This window comes from Macaca fascicularis, chromosome 12 (assembly GCF_037993035.2).
Source record: "Macaca fascicularis isolate 582-1 chromosome 12, T2T-MFA8v1.1".
In the NCBI taxonomy this organism is placed as follows: domain Eukaryota; kingdom Metazoa; phylum Chordata; class Mammalia; order Primates; family Cercopithecidae; genus Macaca; species Macaca fascicularis.
In genome coordinates this window covers 17,408,904-17,425,662 of record NC_088386.1, presented here as the reverse complement: position 1 = coordinate 17,425,662, position 16,759 = coordinate 17,408,904, and the positions used below count along the sequence as shown (strand labels likewise).

The window sequence follows — 16,759 nt, the reverse complement described above, 5'->3', positions numbered from 1 at the left end:
TGTTGCTCAAGTTACTAGCACCGATTTCTTCTTTCTCTCCTCCATGTTTTTCTTTTTTGAGTTTCCATTGATTTGATGATTTTCTTAGCTTTTTGTTAGTTTCTTTCTCTAGTCTTTTTAGCCCCTTCTAGAGAACACTCTAGAATTTATCCAAAAAACCCCTTTTGCTCTTCCTTAGTATAAACACCACTCTTATCTTCAGCTTCTACAATTACAACAGAATAACTGAACATCACTACAGAATTTTTTTTTTTTTTTTTCTGTAGATTTTCTCCTCTGGAGTCCTACTTTAGATTCATTGCTTAAGAAGTTTTGGATGAGTGATTTCCAGGATGATTGTAACATTTAGAGAGAGTTGGCAACAAGTGTGCCATGCTTTCGTTTCTTAATTTAACAATTATTTATGAAGACTTTACGATGTGTTATCGAGCCCTGAATATCTCTGAATCCAGCTTTTTCAGTGAAAGTGCCAACTACATGTTTGGTCTAGATTAGAGACCTCTGATATGATCTCTCAGGTTGCCAGCTGAAGGCATGCATACAGGTTTTCTCTGCCGCCATGCTCTGTGGCTTGGCAACTGCTCTCATCAGGCAAATGCCAGGGCTTTATGTTCTGCCTTTTATGCTTTTACCGTCCACTCTGAAGCTGTACTTCATTATTATTGGGGTAGGGAATATATATATGTGCACATTTTTCCTGAAACATGGTTACTAGGTTCCAAAGAATAAAAACCTATTTAAATAAATAAAGCAAAAATTGACAAATCAAAGGGCACCTCCTGAAGCTAGGCCTCAGAGAGCCCGTAACCTGGAACTGGAGGGTTGGGGTCATTCCCACCCCTCAGTGTTTCTCTACTGATCTTCTTGTCTCTCCTTCAGCTGCTGTTCACATTGTCTTGGCTTTGGCAAATGCAGGGCCCAATGTGATTGCCTTAAACCCTACCCAGCTACTCAGTTTTACCATTTTAAGTTTTCAATAGAGACTGACTAGTTTTCCTTTTTTCCAAATATAACTTCCAGAAAGAGAAGTTTGTTTTGTTTGTATGTCCATACCGAATTCCATTAGCGGAAACCAGGAGGTATTGGGCTCATAGAATCTCTTTCTTTCTTTCTTTCTTTCTTTCTTTCTTTCTTTCTTTCTTTCTTTCTTTCTTTCTTTCTTTCTTTCTTTCTTTCTTTCTTCTTTCTTTCTTTCTTTTCCTTCCTTCCTTCCTTCTTTTCTCCCTTTCTTTCTTTCTTTCTTTCTTTCTTTCTTTCTTTCTTTCTTTCTTTCTTTCTTTTCTTTCTTCCTTTTTCTTTCTCTCTCTCTCTCTCCTTTCTTTCTTTCGTTCGTTCTCTCCCTTTCTTTCTTTCCTTCCTTCCTTCCTTCCTTCTTTCCTTCTTTCCTTCTTTCCTTCTTTCCTTCCTTCCTTCCTTCCTTCCTTCCTTCCTTCCTTCCTTCCTTCCTTCCTTCCTTCCTTCCTTCCTTCCTTCTTTCTTTCTTTCTTTCTTTCTTTCTTTCTTTCTTTCTTTCTTTCTTTCCTTCTCTCTCTCTCTCTCTCTTTCTTTCTTTCTTTTCTTTGACCTGGAGTCTCGCTCTGTTGCCCAGGCTGGAGTGCAGTGGCATGATCTTGGCTCACTGTAAGCTCTGCCTCCCAGTTACAGGGGTCTGCCATCACGCCTGGCTAATATTTGTTTTTGTATTTTTAGTAGAGATGGGGTTTCACCGTGTTAGCCAGAATGGTCTCGATCTCCTGACCTCATGATCCACCCACCTCAACCCCCCAAAGTGCTGGGATTACAGGCGTGAGCCACCACGCCTGGCTGGGTCTGTTTATTTCTTAATAGAGGCTGTTGGAACAAATTTTCTGAGAAGGAGTTAGGAAAGCTGGAAGGACAAGATTGCTGCCTCTAGTACAATTCTATACACATGGACACACCCCACATATGTGCATACGGATTATCCGTTCATAAAAAGATACGCAGATTAGAAAATGGAGGTTGAGAAGCCAGCATAATACAGAAGAAAAAGACTTGGGGTGAGAGGAAAGAGCCATGAATGTTTGAACTAGCTTTGTGACTAACTGCTGGTGTCACCTTGGGTAATTACCTTCCCATTTCTGAATTTCATTGTCCTAATTAATAAATGAGGAATGTACTAGTAGTTGGTTATGCACCTTAACACTTTTTTAAATAAATGATTTTTAAAAAATGAATGGCCCTTATACTAAATTTCTTCTTTTCCCTAAACCAGTGGTTCTCAGACGTTTTGGTCTCAGGGACTCATATCCTTAAAAAAACAAATAAAAGATTGAGGAAATCCAAGAGCTTTTATTTATATGGTTCATGTCTATTAATGTTGATTGTATTAAAAATTAACACTAACATTTAGAAAAAGTGTTTATTAATTAATGTAAATATCACAATAATATGCTCATTGAGTTTTAATATAAGTAACATTTTTACGAAAAGTGACTTATTTCCAAAACAAAATACATCTCTTCAATGTCTGCTTTGAAAGAAAAACAGATGGATTTTCATAACTATTTCTGCATTCAATCTTTTGCAGCTTGTTATTTTCACTGAAGTCCATGAAGAAAATTGACCTTATGCAGAATTATAGTTGGAAAAGGCAGAAATATTTTACGGCCTTTTTAGATAACTGTGGTTCTTTTTCTTTGGTAGCACACCACAACTCTGTTAAAGGCAGTTTCTTAAAGGATAGTGGCAATATAAGATCTGAAACCATATCTATTAACTTTTTACTGGGAAAAGTTTATTTATCTATTTTGTACTCTTTTACCCATGCATGTTTCTTTAATGTGATCCATTGGTCATTTGGAAAATGATGACTTACCTACAAATTTAGATCTTACAAATGTCAACAATTTTCATCATACAACATTGAGAAATCCTATTTGTTAATATAGTTAATATAACCATACGTCTCATCAGAAGAGTCTAAGTATTGGAAAGAAGTTAAGCTCCCATGACAGTTACAAGTTTCCCAAATTCTAATTTTGGCTTGAAAGTTCCAATTTTAACATTGGCCACAGCTATTGTCAATTGTTTTCCTTAAAGTGTTAGGCTCACTTTGTTCATTTTAGAGAATGTATCAGTCAAATATTCAAGTCTGAATAATCACACTGTGTCTGTCAATTGTTCTTTCACATAAAAGTGTCATTTCGTTGAAAAGCAGCTCATCAACTTACAGCTTAATTTCTCAACCATTGTACTTTGATTAGTAGTAGAAGTGTTTTATGCATTGTTTCAGCAAGAACAGGCTTTTGACAAGTACATCTACAGAGGCATTATGAGAAAGGCTATGTGGGAGGTAAATATTTTGTGATTTGCATGTCTGAAGTTAACTTTATTCTGTCTTCTTATTTGATTGATAGTTTCGCTAGTTACAGAATTCTATTAGAAATCATTTTCCCTTAGTGTGTTGTTCCACCCAGTCTACTCATTTCCAGAATTTCTATTGAGAAACCCATGACTCCTCTGATTTCTTACTGTTCATACATAACAGTTTTATTTTTCCTCCATGAAAGTTCTTAGCATCTTTGGCCTCAGTGCTCTAAAATGTCAGAATGATGTTCCTCATTCAGGGTCTAGTTCTACTTTTTGTGTTGGACATTCAGTGGGTACTTTCAATATAAAAACTTTGGCCCTTCCATTTCTAGAAAATTTAAGTCATTATTTGGTTGATGATTTCTTCCCTCCTGTTCTTTGTTTCCCTTACTTTCTAGTACTAATGTTTAGGTATCAGACCACTACAAACAAGTCTTCTAATTTTCTTATCTTTTCCATCTCTTTAAAGATGCTCTTTTTATATGGGTTTCCTCAACTTTACATTATACTGATTTAAAAAATTCTGATATCACATTTTTAATTACTAGTGTTTTATTTGAATTCTCTTTTATTTTTTAAAACAGCATTCTACTCTTGTTTCATGGCTATAATACCCACTGTTACTACTCTTAATAATAGTTTCTTTCATTTTTTTCTCGCTTCATAGTCCTTGCTTCCTCCAAGAACTTTTTTCTATTTATTTGACCTGGTCTCTATATTAAAGATTTATAATTTATCCGTGTCTCATAACCCTTTGTTTTCTGCTAATTATTGAGAATAGAAACATAAAATGTAATTGAAACCTCTGAGCACATGAATAGGGTTTGCAGACTTTGGTCTTCTTGGCAGGGTGATCAGGGTGAGTTGTTAGAGTTCTTTGATGTCAATGTCTTTAGGCTTTTCCTTGGAGCAGACTCTTCCAATCTTTTGTATTAAAAATACAGGTCTGCCTACCAGAGTTTTGGAAATAAAAAATAGGAAAGGGGTAGGTTGGTCAGCATTTCATATTCCCTTGACCACGTCATCTCACTGTTCTTAAAAGACTGTCTAGGTTTTCAGATGAGTGTGGAGTCCTTTTATGCTGATACCCTCTATTTAGAGTCTCCAGAATTGAACCTTCCAGAAATCTGAGAAGTCTCCAGAATTTTGCCAGAGTGGAGGATGGGCAGTTGTCTATGGGCACAGAGTGGGGAGGGGTTCTAGGGATCTATTTTTTTCCTCAAATAATGTTAAACCAATTATCATCTTTCTCTTCATCTAATTTACTCTTCGCTCTCAGTTCCGGAGATATCTGGTACTGTAACTTCCTGGCCTTTTGCTGATTTTGCAGTGCAAATATGGTTGTTTCTCAATTTTCTACAGTACCAGCTTAAGCTTGGACTGATTAATTATTTAATTAAGTCTGCTTAATTATTCAAAACTCATCTTTCAGTCTTCCAAAAATTTGTTGCTCTTAAATCGTCTCTTTTTCTTTCCATCCTTATAAGTTTATATCTTCCAAAAAAAAATGTACTTATCTATTAGGTATTTTTAGATACTGCAAAATTAGATGCATATATCCAATTGGCTATCTTTTCCTGGTTTTGACCCTTCTTACATTTAAAAGGAGAACTAAAATGACTTAGGCACCTAAGTGTTGGACATTTCAGGTCACTAGCAAGAGCAGGACAAGAACTTGAAACTTTGGTGGTCTTTAACCATGGAGATGCAGGGCGCTGGTTCTCTACCAAATGGGCTTTATACTCTTCCCAAACAATTACTTAACTCCTTCTGTGATGTTCTTTAGCTAGATCCTTATTTCTATAGAAAATCTTTTCATTTCTCTTTGGTTTATTTGTGCTCAATTCTTCTCAGGAACAATTTTAATTTTCCACTACTCTCCTCTAGCCCAACACCATGTCTCATTCGTTCTCAGAAAATTACGCGAACTCTTACTTAATATGGAATCTGTTCATGTACTTCTAGCTCTCACCTTGATATCTAGACAGATCTGCAGCTTGCAGCTGACCTCACATGAACTTCCTTATTTCCAGTCTCAGAGGAAATAAAAAGTTTCTTCCTCATAAAGACTGATCTTACCACCAGAAATCTGAACCCCATCTCCTCAGATTTCTTCTGAAAATTACTGCATTATTATTTCCACCTTATTCCTATTTCCACTTTTCTACCTCATAAACTCCCATGTCTCACTCTTGATGACCCAGCACATGCTTCATGTCCTTTCTGAAGTGTCTTTGACCACGTACCCTCAGAGATGGTTGCTTCATACATGGCACCATCATTTGACCTCATCTCCCCCATACTTGAATGAGAGCTCAATGAAGAAAAACATCATTATTGCTCACTTTTGTACTGCTAATGCCTAAGATGTTTCTTAAAACATAGTAGGCATGCACATTTTTCTCTCAATCAACAAATGAATGCTTTAACTCTGGTGCTAAGAGCTGGAAACTTTTTGAGTTCTAGCAGTATTTCAATCAATATTCTTTAGTGAGAAAACATTTTTAGAATATTCTAATTCTAAAATTTAGGAGCTCAAAATTAAAAAATACTAATGTTGAGCTAACGTGCCACCTAAATACAATAACCTTTTATATCATAAACGTGAGAAGACTATTTTCCTTAAGTATAATTTTTGCAAAATTCAGAATAAAATGCAGCTTTTTGGTGTCGTTCCCCTCTTGTTGCTGTTACTCCAGACAGTATGTATTTTGCTTAAATTTTCTAATCAGCTCGGTAGCACATCTGCTGTTTCATTCCCACGCTGACTCATATCTGAAAGATTTGTTTAGGAGAAGAATACAGAAAAATTTAGTAATATTTTTAGAGGAAAAAATAGCATTTTCTATAGAATTTGTGATTTTGTAGTATCATAACTTTTATTTATACGGAGTTATTACCTTTCCCAAGCATAAATTTGCCTCTTCACAGCTAAGTTTCTTAACAGTGGTTTATATTCCATGTTCCATGTGCCATTTTTTGCCTTTTATTTAGCCTTTGATCCATTGAAATCTAATATCTCTTTTACCATTCTACAAAACTGCTCTTAGCAAGGCTAAAGGTGACCTAGTTACTGCTAAACTCAATGAATAGATTTTAGGTTTAATTAATGAATTAAGTAATATAACCTGCAGTTTGTTCTGTATGCACGTGCTAAGGTGTTTCACGTTATATAAGGAATTTTGAACCATAATCTTATCCCTCAGAGAACTTATGGACAAGTTAATACACATAAGAACAATACAGAACTAAGTTACTAAAATCAGAGTGTGATTAGTACCATAAAAGAGGCAAAGATAAAATGTGGAAAAATCAGGAAGAAAATTTGAGGAAAGAAGCAACATTTAGATCGACATTGAATAATATGTAGTAATTGGGAATGGCAGGAAGGGAATACAATGAGCACTTTCCTAACCTTATTTTGTTTTCCAGGAGTTTGAAGTCAATTCTTTTAGCTTTGATTTTAAAGCCCTCTTTGAATGAGGCAATGAAGAGGCTGGAAGAGATCTTTTGAATTTGGGTACTTTACTTGCCTTTTCCAAAGACTACAAACATTTAATTTGTTTTAAGCCTGCTCCTTGAATTTTTATTCCAGAAGACTTGTCTTATGACCATAATTTTGTGAGATAGAACAAAATGTCCAAACCAGCACTTCGTTCTCTTATATAATATACAAAATGCTGAAGTTATAAACCACACCTGCCATGGCACCTCCTTAATGCTGCAAAGGTAGCAGTCAGCCTCTGAGTTGGGCGCTATCTGCAGTTGAAGACTGTTTACCACAGGGAAAGGAAGGGAACTGAGCCCTGGCAAACACTGGCTCTGCATTCCACTGCTTTGGAGATGTGGGATGCATAGTAGAATCCAGGACTGAATGACTGCCAAAGTTCCCTCACAATTATAATGATTGTTTTATTGGGCTCATCAATTATCTACCTTACATGTGAACTCCTTTTCAGGTCATAAATGTTGAGACAACACTCAGAACAGGAAGAAATGAAAACAGGAGAAATGGGCAATCAGGGAGCAATAGTCATAATTCCTGATAGGCAGATCTTGGAACTTTTGAATAGTATAGGTTGGCTTGGGGGACTACTGTCACTAATAGCTGAACTAGATGAAGTAGTCTGTCCCTGATGTCTGGGGAACTATAGTGCAATGGATTTTATGTGTGCATTCTGTCTTCACAGTGATTTATGACTTTGGCCATAGAGAAAATTTATTGAAGGCATTTGTCAGGGATTGTGAAGCAGAGATTGTTATGCTTACATAAAGAGTTACCTCCAGTGTTTATTTCTGTGTGTTCGTGAAAGCATCTGTATCTAGAACTGAACATTTCTAAGGCACTTTTGGGGGTCTTGTTTGCTGAGTTATTTGCAACTGGAGAACTGAGTGTGAGGAAAGCTCCAAAAATCCCTTAGGAGGAAATCATGGCTATCTATTTTAGTGTTTTATAAATTTAGGATTTGGATCACATTTTCAGCTGGAAGTTTTTGCAAAAGAGAATTATTCCAGAAAACATAAATGTCACCATTAAAAATGTGTAAGACAATGACAGTAGCAGAGATAATGTTTTGTTTTTTATGGATGTGGAACTCCATTTGGGGCAACTTATACTTTTTGAGATGTTTGTGTTTGGTTCTGGTTAACAAGCAGCGGGGAGCGGAACCTGTCAGGAATGTCAGTCAACTGGATCTGTGACAGGCGTTCCCCCTGAGGTTGGTCTACATCATACAGACTGTATACCCAGTATACTTGGAAGCAGGCAATCTCCAGGGTAAGAGCAAATTGTAGTCCAGGATCAGCTAAGAGGACAGTCTGAAAAGTTTGTGGTGATGATCAAGAGATGAAACAAGAGATGAGTAGTAGAAAAATCAGGAAGCCAAATCCAATAACAGGAGATGCAAAGAGAGGCAATTCACACTTGTCAATGAGTGTGGGTCCGTTCTTATTGGATATGGGAATGGCAGCCAGCTCTCAAGCTGGACTGGCATAGGCTAGTCAATAACTTCACTTATTTGTCAATTCTAATCCCTGCTCTCACATTCTATGTGGTTTTAGGCAATACCTCATGAGAGAATACAATAAACTACTTCATTAATTAATTTGGAAGAGAAACTTAAAATGTAGAGCAAGCACTTCCCACTTTGTGTGTGTTTGTGTGTTTGGTTGGAATATTATGGGACATAGGTCTAGAGAGGTGGCTTTCAGACAGTGAATAATCCAGTAGTCGATCATCTAATGTAAAAGTGAGTTTAGACATTTGTGTTCTTTTTCTCATCAAACTTACATTTTATGGCTACTGGAGAATTCATAATACTGCATTTGTGTGTGTGGTTTGTTTTTGTTTTTGTTTTTGTTTTGTTTTCTTTTGGAAAGTCCTTGAAGTGATTACTACTGAAAGAACAAAAAAATGTGAGTTTTACTTTTTGTTGTATTAGTACAGTTACAATGGTCAGTGGGATAAAATAACTTTTTTTATTTGTATAGCAGAATAGTTAAAAGTATGCATTCTGTATGTAGTCAGACCTGCCTGCTCTGCCTCCTACCGATGGCCCTGGCCTTTGAAGAGCTATATGTGCCCAGCAGGGGAAATCCTCATGTTGCTCACATTCAACTCAGGTATTTCCCCATATGCAAGGGTTATTATAGGTCTGCATCTACTCCTAAAGAACTCAGGAAAAGATACTATGAAAGCCCTATTGATAATAAGACACATAGAATAAAGAAGTTCTGTCTTATATTTATCTGCAATAGCTTTGAAATGAACTTGTCACAGTCTACGGACCATGAAATATAAGCATGCTGGCATCTTGAGGCTGGATGGCAGAGATGGGCAAATATCTCTGCATATGAAAAATGAGCAGCAGTAGGGTTATGGCTATCATTAGGGTTACTCAGAATGCTGTTCTGATTTTACTGCTATTTGGGCACATGCTGCAAGTCACTTCCTTGTTACCTAAACTTGAGTGTAGCCATGAGAGTGGCTTTGGCCAATGGAATGTAAGTAGAAGTGTTTTGTGTCTTTGCTGGGCATAAACCGTTAAATAAGAGCATGATTTTTCATGTTTCCTTCCCTCTGCCTTGTTGATTGTGAAAGCTTGTATTAAGATGGGGCCTTTATCAGCCTGGATTCCCTAAGATTGAAGGAGCCTCACATGCTCTTCCTCCCATGCCAACCTGGTATTGGCATACAGTATAATGAGAAAGAAACCTTCGTTATTTTAAACCACTGGGACTGAGAGATTACTTATACATTTATTTATTTATTTTTATTTTTTGAGATAGAGTCTCACTCTGTCACTCAGGCTGTAGTGCCGTGGCACAATCTCAGCTCACTGCAACCTCCGCCTCTGGGGTTCAAGCAACTCTCATGCCTCGGTCTTCCGAATAGCTGGGATTACAGGTGTGTTACCACCATGCCGGGCTAATTTTTGTATGTTTTTCATAGAGATGGGGTTTGCCATGTTGCCCAGGCTAGTCTCAAACTCCTGGCCTCAAGTGACTCTCTTGCCTCAGCCTCTCAAAATGCTGGGATTATCAGCATAGGCCACTGCACCCAACCTTGGAGGTTACTTGTTATTGAACCATAACTTTGCCTATCCTAACTGTGCAAGTGTTTTGCAGAAAAGATCAATTCTTGAAGACTGTGAAGCCAGAATTAGGCCAGAGACATCCACTTGGGTGAATCCCAGGAACAATCTGAAGCAAAGATGTTAGAAACAGGGGTCAGTCGCGAAGAAAGAGGTGACAGGCAGGAGTTAAGTAAGGGTCAAGTCAAAAAAGCCAACAATTTGAAACCATATTCCAGTTCTAGTAGGAAATGCAAATGACTCAGTGGACAGGTCATGAAAAGATCAGAACACAGATGGTGGGTGTTAAGATGAGGAGGTGACCTCTCAGTGGTCGTGTAGGGATATGAATTTTCTACAGTAGATTCCAAAAAATCAGGGAAACAGCCCAATATCCTTTCAGATACCATTCTTACTGACTAGAGGCCTGGGTTTGCCTAACTTTGCAATCTGTAGGTCATCACTGTGACCAGCTAGTTAGGGCTTGGGCAGATGGGACTTGAAACAAAGAGACTGAAATTGGTAGTAGAATCCATCTGACACTTTGACTTTTTTTTTTTTTTTTTTTTCTGATGGGATATTTTCATTAACTCCATCCTAAATTTCTATTTCCCAGATCAAACGATAGCTAGTCAAGGAAGATTGTGGGTTGTATTTTCTGAAATATTAGCCATCTTAATTTTTTTTTTTTTTGTGGGAAAGGTGGAAGGGACTCACTCCTAACTTTTCTCAAACTGTTTGACAACAGCATATTTTTATATGGTTATCATAAGTGTTGATTAAATTTGAAACTGGTCCTTTGGACTAAATTGTCTAAATTTTCTAGTTCAGTATGATTTACTGTATAGTGTTTCTTCAGTAGATCTAAACCTTAAAAAAAAATCCTTCCATGTGACAAACTGTGATGCAATTTTGCAGCTGTTTTCATTCTAAACATATTGAGCCCAATATATCCCAATTAGAAGAAATGTATATGAATTATCCTTATTAAGCGGTATTTGTAATTCTCTAGCATTTGTCTAAATTTTTTGGTCTCTATTTTCTTCTAGTTGTACATTCCAATTGGCTACATTAAGACACAGCAGATTTTACAAAATAATGAAAAATTTATACATGTTTTAAATAGAAATGTTTAAAAATTACTATGGTTTTCATTTCCTTGATTCATGAAATGATAATATAACAGAAAGGGAAAATAAGATCCAAAATGAGATTTGGGTCATATGTTTTGCTCTGAACACTTGATTTTTCTTTGGAACTTGGAGTTTGATATAATGTGGAGCCTGGAAAGGGAGCATATGGTGTATACAAGGAACTCTTTTCTCTTACTGTGATTTTTGTCTATTTTCAAAATGCAAGTTTGGGAAAAGATTTTAGGTGGATTCTAGTTACCTACCTATAAATAGTAGTGTCAATATCTTTCTTGGATCCTGCTGCCATCCAGATGGGGGTAGAACCTTTTTGAAAAATTGTAGAAAAGGGGTGAACTCTCATGTGACTATAGTTGTAGAAATCCAGCAACTCATAACCTTTTTGTGGTAGGCATATAAATGCTGTCTCTATCAATGTGCCTGGTGAGGGTTCCTTGAAGTACTAGTGGCTCCTTCCATCCTGTACAGTTCTTTGATGGGGATGGGATACTCTGAACTCTTGGACTGTTCTTCTCTTCCACCCTTCCTCACTCTCGCCCTGTGGACTCCCCAGATAATTTAATTTGGAAGTTTCTTAGATACCTAGTATAAAGTGCTGTCTAAGAAAGGAATTAAGCCAATTCTGCTCGTGTAGAATATTCATTTATTCAGAGATTATCAAACAGTAAACTACCTGTTGAAATGTTCATGGGTTTTTTCATTGAATATTTTGTGCGTTTTTTACTTCATTACTTTCTTCCCTTCTCTTTATTGTTTTTCCCCCATAATTTATTTGAGTTTATTTTACCATTCTTTTTCTAACTCTTTGAGATGAATATTTAGCTTATTAATTATTAATTTTATGCCTTTCTGCATTTTTTTATCTCGATACTTATTTATATAAATTTTCCTCTAAAAATTGATTTAGCTGCACGTTGCAAATTTTCTATGTTGTTTTCATTATTGTTGAATACAAAATGTTTAAACATTTTTAATAAAATTTTTTTGTGATTTATGAATTATTTAAAGCAATGCTATTCAACCAAATACAAGAGAAGAGACAAATTCCAGCCACATTTATGATTTAGAATTTTAAACTTCAAATCACAGGATTTTTTGGCCCTACGGCTGCCTCTGGTTGTGCTCAGTGTGATGCCTTGATACTGGCACACCGGATTCTTGGACGCAGCCTTTTGCCTGGTTCTTATTGGCTCCATCTCTTTTCCCACGATTCTCCTGATTTCTCCAATACTCTTGCCATTAACCTTTGTGGCTCCAGACAGTCTGATCTTGCTTCTGTCACATCCTTACCTCCACTATGCTGCTTACAACTATAACCTTCTGAAACTCAGCCATCCTCAAACATGTATAGACTATTTTGCCAGAATGTTTAGATCCCTTTTCTGTTTTACAAGAGAAAATATATTTTTACAATTATGTATAAATTTATTTTACCAAACTCATTAATTTATTTCATATTAAAGTTATCTGTAATATTTTTAGACTGTTCATAAAGCCTCCTGAATGTAGTTCATTACTTCAATCTTATAAACCTAGCATTTCATTAGTAGGATACATTTCTGATGAATAAATAGTGCTGGTTTTCAACATCAAATACTTCACAACAAAAGTTGGAAAAGAACGTTCTGCATTTACTTAAGACTGCTGGATCTTATTTCCGACCAGGATATATATTCCTCTAGTCAATGTTGATGTGACAGTGGGGACAGGTGACTCAGAAAATTTAATTTACAAATATTTATAATTTTTTTGCTTACAATGACATTAGGGACAGAGAGGTGACCGTTGGGGAGTTGGACTGGCATGACCTAACTACCAGTTTGTCCCAGGCAGTCAAAAAATGTGGCTTCAAGGAAAGCAATGGTCAAAAATAAAGGTTAAAAAAAACCATTGTCTTGCTTTGGTGCAGTATCCAAAAACTACAACAAGTATTGTATTTGAAGACTTTAAAAATATACCTTAAGCTTTCTCCCACCATACAGAAAGGATAGTCTCTTGTCTGGCTGTTATGGCTAAATTTTAAAAATGTCCATAAGAAATATCAGTCCTTCAACCTACAGATATAAAACCCCTAAATTCTGAAACTGCCAACAGGTTTTTTTTCACCCCCTACAGCATTTACTTGTGTTTTGGTTGCAAGAAGTACCCAGGAAGGAATAAAATTTAGTAACAGAATGGGGATGTTATGATTAAAAAAAAAAAAAAACAAAAAACAAAAACCTGGGTTTGGAGTGGGGAGAGGGAGAGAGAGAGGAATATTTTGCAGTAGAAAAAGTATAATCTGGAGAGACAGAGGAGTTGAGAGTGCCCCTTTAAACTGCAGGACTGCAATTGATCTCTGTATGTTTTCTAGTTTTTGTCCCTTTGAAAAGGGAATGAGAGCCAGGATCATTGGCTGTACTGTGGAGCTGTCACATCTCCATACTGAAAAGGTACACTGCAAGTGAATTTAAACCGTTTTTGGCTTTCTATTCCATATTGCCAAGAGCTTTGAGACTGATGAACCAAGTAAATGCTTTATTTAGGGCTAAGTGAGATACAGATTCCTCCAATCTGACAGCGTTTCAGCCTCCGGAGTGAGGAAGCAGCAGAAACAGAAGCAGCAGAAGCAACAGCAGTAGCAGCAGCAGCAGCAGCAGCAGCAGCAGCAGCAGCAGCAGCCCCTACTGAAGTCCAATAGAGGAGACTTGATCTCTAGTTCATTCTGGAACTCCGCCTGGGATTGTGTACTGTCCAGGGTCCTGAAACATGAACCAAACTGCCAGCGTGTCCCATCACATCAAGTGTCAACCCTCAAAAACAATCAAGGTAGGATCTAGTTTTGTTTCTTCCCTCTGCTTCTGCACATGTGTCTTCATTCATCTACCTAACACATGGGCATTGATGGGGTACTGATAGTGGACATACCTATTGATTTGAGTTTGAATTGAAGGTTGAATCACAATAAAGCATTTGGCTCTGCATGTGTATGTAGACTGGAAAGAATAGTTTCCACTGAACACTTCTTTCATCCTGATGACTTCTTTTTACTGAGAATCTATCAGTGGTATATTTCCAGATGAAAGTTTAGTGAGTGTTTAGAAGAGTTTCCAGTCCATGCCAATTTTCTTGATAGAACTGGTGAAGAATTTGCAAACTGCTAGAAATAAATAGCATCAAATTGACTACAAGTCTGAAAACAGAATTTCATTGTCATATGAATTTTGGATCTCTTATCCTTTTTTTAAAAAAAGCTCATCCTTTATTGTGAGCATTGAACTGGTGTTTATACTAAAGTGATTATGGTGAGAGAGGATGAAAGACTAGAGAGAGAGTATAAAATCACATGTCCTTATTTATATCACCATGTAACTCAAAACCAGTGAGATGATTGGAGACACTCTTTAATGCAGGTGTTGTTTAAAATTTGAGGCTTTTCTGACAGCACATGGTTAAAGGCAAAGAACAAACTCACAATTTCACTCTTCTGTTTTAGTTTCAAGTCATGCTTATACCAATCTCTTTGTTTTCATTTGGGATGCTTTTACTTCCAAGAAGGTTTATAAGTGACCAGGCTTCCAATCAAAGTTCACTCTATTTTGCCATTTACTTGAATTGTATTATTATCTGTGTGGATATTTTGCATCTTGAGGGAAAGTGATGGATTTGTCTGAAACTCTTTTATGAAAAAAACAAAAAAACAAAAACAAAAAGAAACGTGATATCCTGACAAGGCATCTTTAATTACTGCAATCTCTCATTAACATACAAGTGCATACCTTTTGCTACTATTCCAGAATTTGATAAGCCCGACTTTTTATGATTTACATCATATTTTGTTTATGTCTCAGGCCTTTAATAATATTGCATAGACTGCAATTACAAAAGGAATATAATTTTCAACAATGTCTTTTCTTCATGAATTTACCTACCCTTTGCCAGAGTGTTTCAGTGATAGATAAACCATAAACTAAACATGTTCCTCTATTTATTAGCAGTGACTTTTAAAAGCAATGGGGTTTCCAGGGTATATTAAATGATGCATACTTAGATTCCCATCACACATAAACATAGGGAGTTAACTGAAATCATGCAGAACTCATATTCAGATAATTTATACCATATCTAATAACAAAGATATGAGAATCTTTTTCGGCGTTAGATTTTCTGTGCTGTATTTAAGTTTAGAAATAAAAAATGTTGAGCTTTTGGATATAAGTTTTCCTCTGTGTATCAGTTTTCCCACATACATCAATTGTCTAAGCATATCGCCACTGAACAAAGTCAAAATAGTAAATACATGACACTCTACATTGGGATATATAAGCTCTAGTGGGAAGTATATGTTGAAGTCTAAAGTAGGATAGAGTTACAAACTGGCTGCTTACTGCTGAGTATGTCTAGAATGCCATAACATAACCAGTGGCTTTCTGTTTAAGAGTTTGAGGTCACAGGAATCAAGCATTTATTTTCCCTTTTCTTTATTGAGTAAGCACAAATGACTACTACTTTCTGAGACTTCAAATCACTTCCTTTATTATTGCGCTGGCATTGACTGCCCACAAACAAACTGTGGAACAGAAAAAAAAAGAAATGCTTCTAGTGTAGGGGTTTTACATCATCTTGCTGATCTTGCAGATGCTGGTTTTTCCTTCTAACTGCAGCCGTTGAATTGAAATGAAAAGCATCATAAAAATTGGACAACCCACCACTTAACAATGTATTATATTAATGGCTTAATGAAGGAATCTTGAATCAAAGCTCTGGGTAATTTGGTTAATTGTAAAAGTTAAATTCTTTTGTGCACCCCACTCCCAATATTGCTCTGGGGAGCAAAAAAAAAATGCTTGTGATGTTCACAAAGTATATATAGTTGCAAGCACTGAGCTATTAAGGGAGTAATTACTTGAGTATTTTCCAATTTGCAACAGTAAAAAGGGATGAGTGCAAAAGCTCTCTTAGTTCAAATTATGTGCTCAATTATGAAACATTTATGGCTTTTGGAATTTATACTAAAAATGGCTATCTATATTTAGGTAATGCATTAGCCTATGAACAAAATGCAATAACAATCTAAAGAAAAACTCTAAGATGAGAGGTTTCTGGGAAGCTATGGGACATTGGAGCTCAAAATACTCTTTGAACTTTTAGAATTTTAGTTTCAAGCATGGTTGTTTAAAGTGAATTTTTTTCCTCACTCTTAAAGTTACTATCGGATAATTTTAAGTAACCCTCCCTCATGGAATCTGGTTGACCTGCAGATAATGATAAGCCACTTTGAGGATCTGGAAATAAATAACTTGCAGATTGATCCATTTTAGAAATTCGAAAACCTCTGGAGACTTCCCCCAAAGCTCAGTGTAATAACCTCTAGGGAACTTTTCCCCCATCAGTATAGTAAATGCTGAATATTTCTTCTCTCAACAGTAAACTACTGCTAAAAAGAATGCAATGGGCATGAACAAAAATGAAATGCGTTGCTAAAATAGCTGTGAAGACCAAAAGTGTGCAGGAGGAGAAAAAACAGCTCTCTGTGTGTGTGTATGTGTGTTTTCTTCTCCACCTGAAGTTCAAGAAGTGGTGAAGTCTATAGTGGGTCAAATTCAGCAACTGTTGCCCATGAAGGCTGTTTGTGGCCATGATGTGTCAGAGTTGGAAAAGAGGGAATTGGGAGATGTTATAATGGAACAAGATGATCAACAGTATTCAGGTTGCTTGACACTTGCT

At 36.4% G+C, this 16,759-nt stretch overlaps 1 protein-coding gene across 1 annotated transcript in view; it reads left to right on the top strand.

Annotated features, from left to right (window-relative positions):
* Nucleotides 1-13,642: 13,642 nt before the first annotated feature.
* Nucleotides 13,643-16,759, top strand: part of DPP10 (dipeptidyl peptidase like 10) — a 1,411,130-nt gene continuing 1,408,013 nt past the window's right edge. Inside the window, exon 1 of the mRNA XM_005572966.5 lies at nt 13,643-13,861. Coding sequence (XP_005573023.3) covers nt 13,802-13,861 — 60 coding nt within the window. The 5' untranslated portion in view covers nt 13,643-13,801. The remainder of the gene's footprint in view (nt 13,862-16,759) is intronic.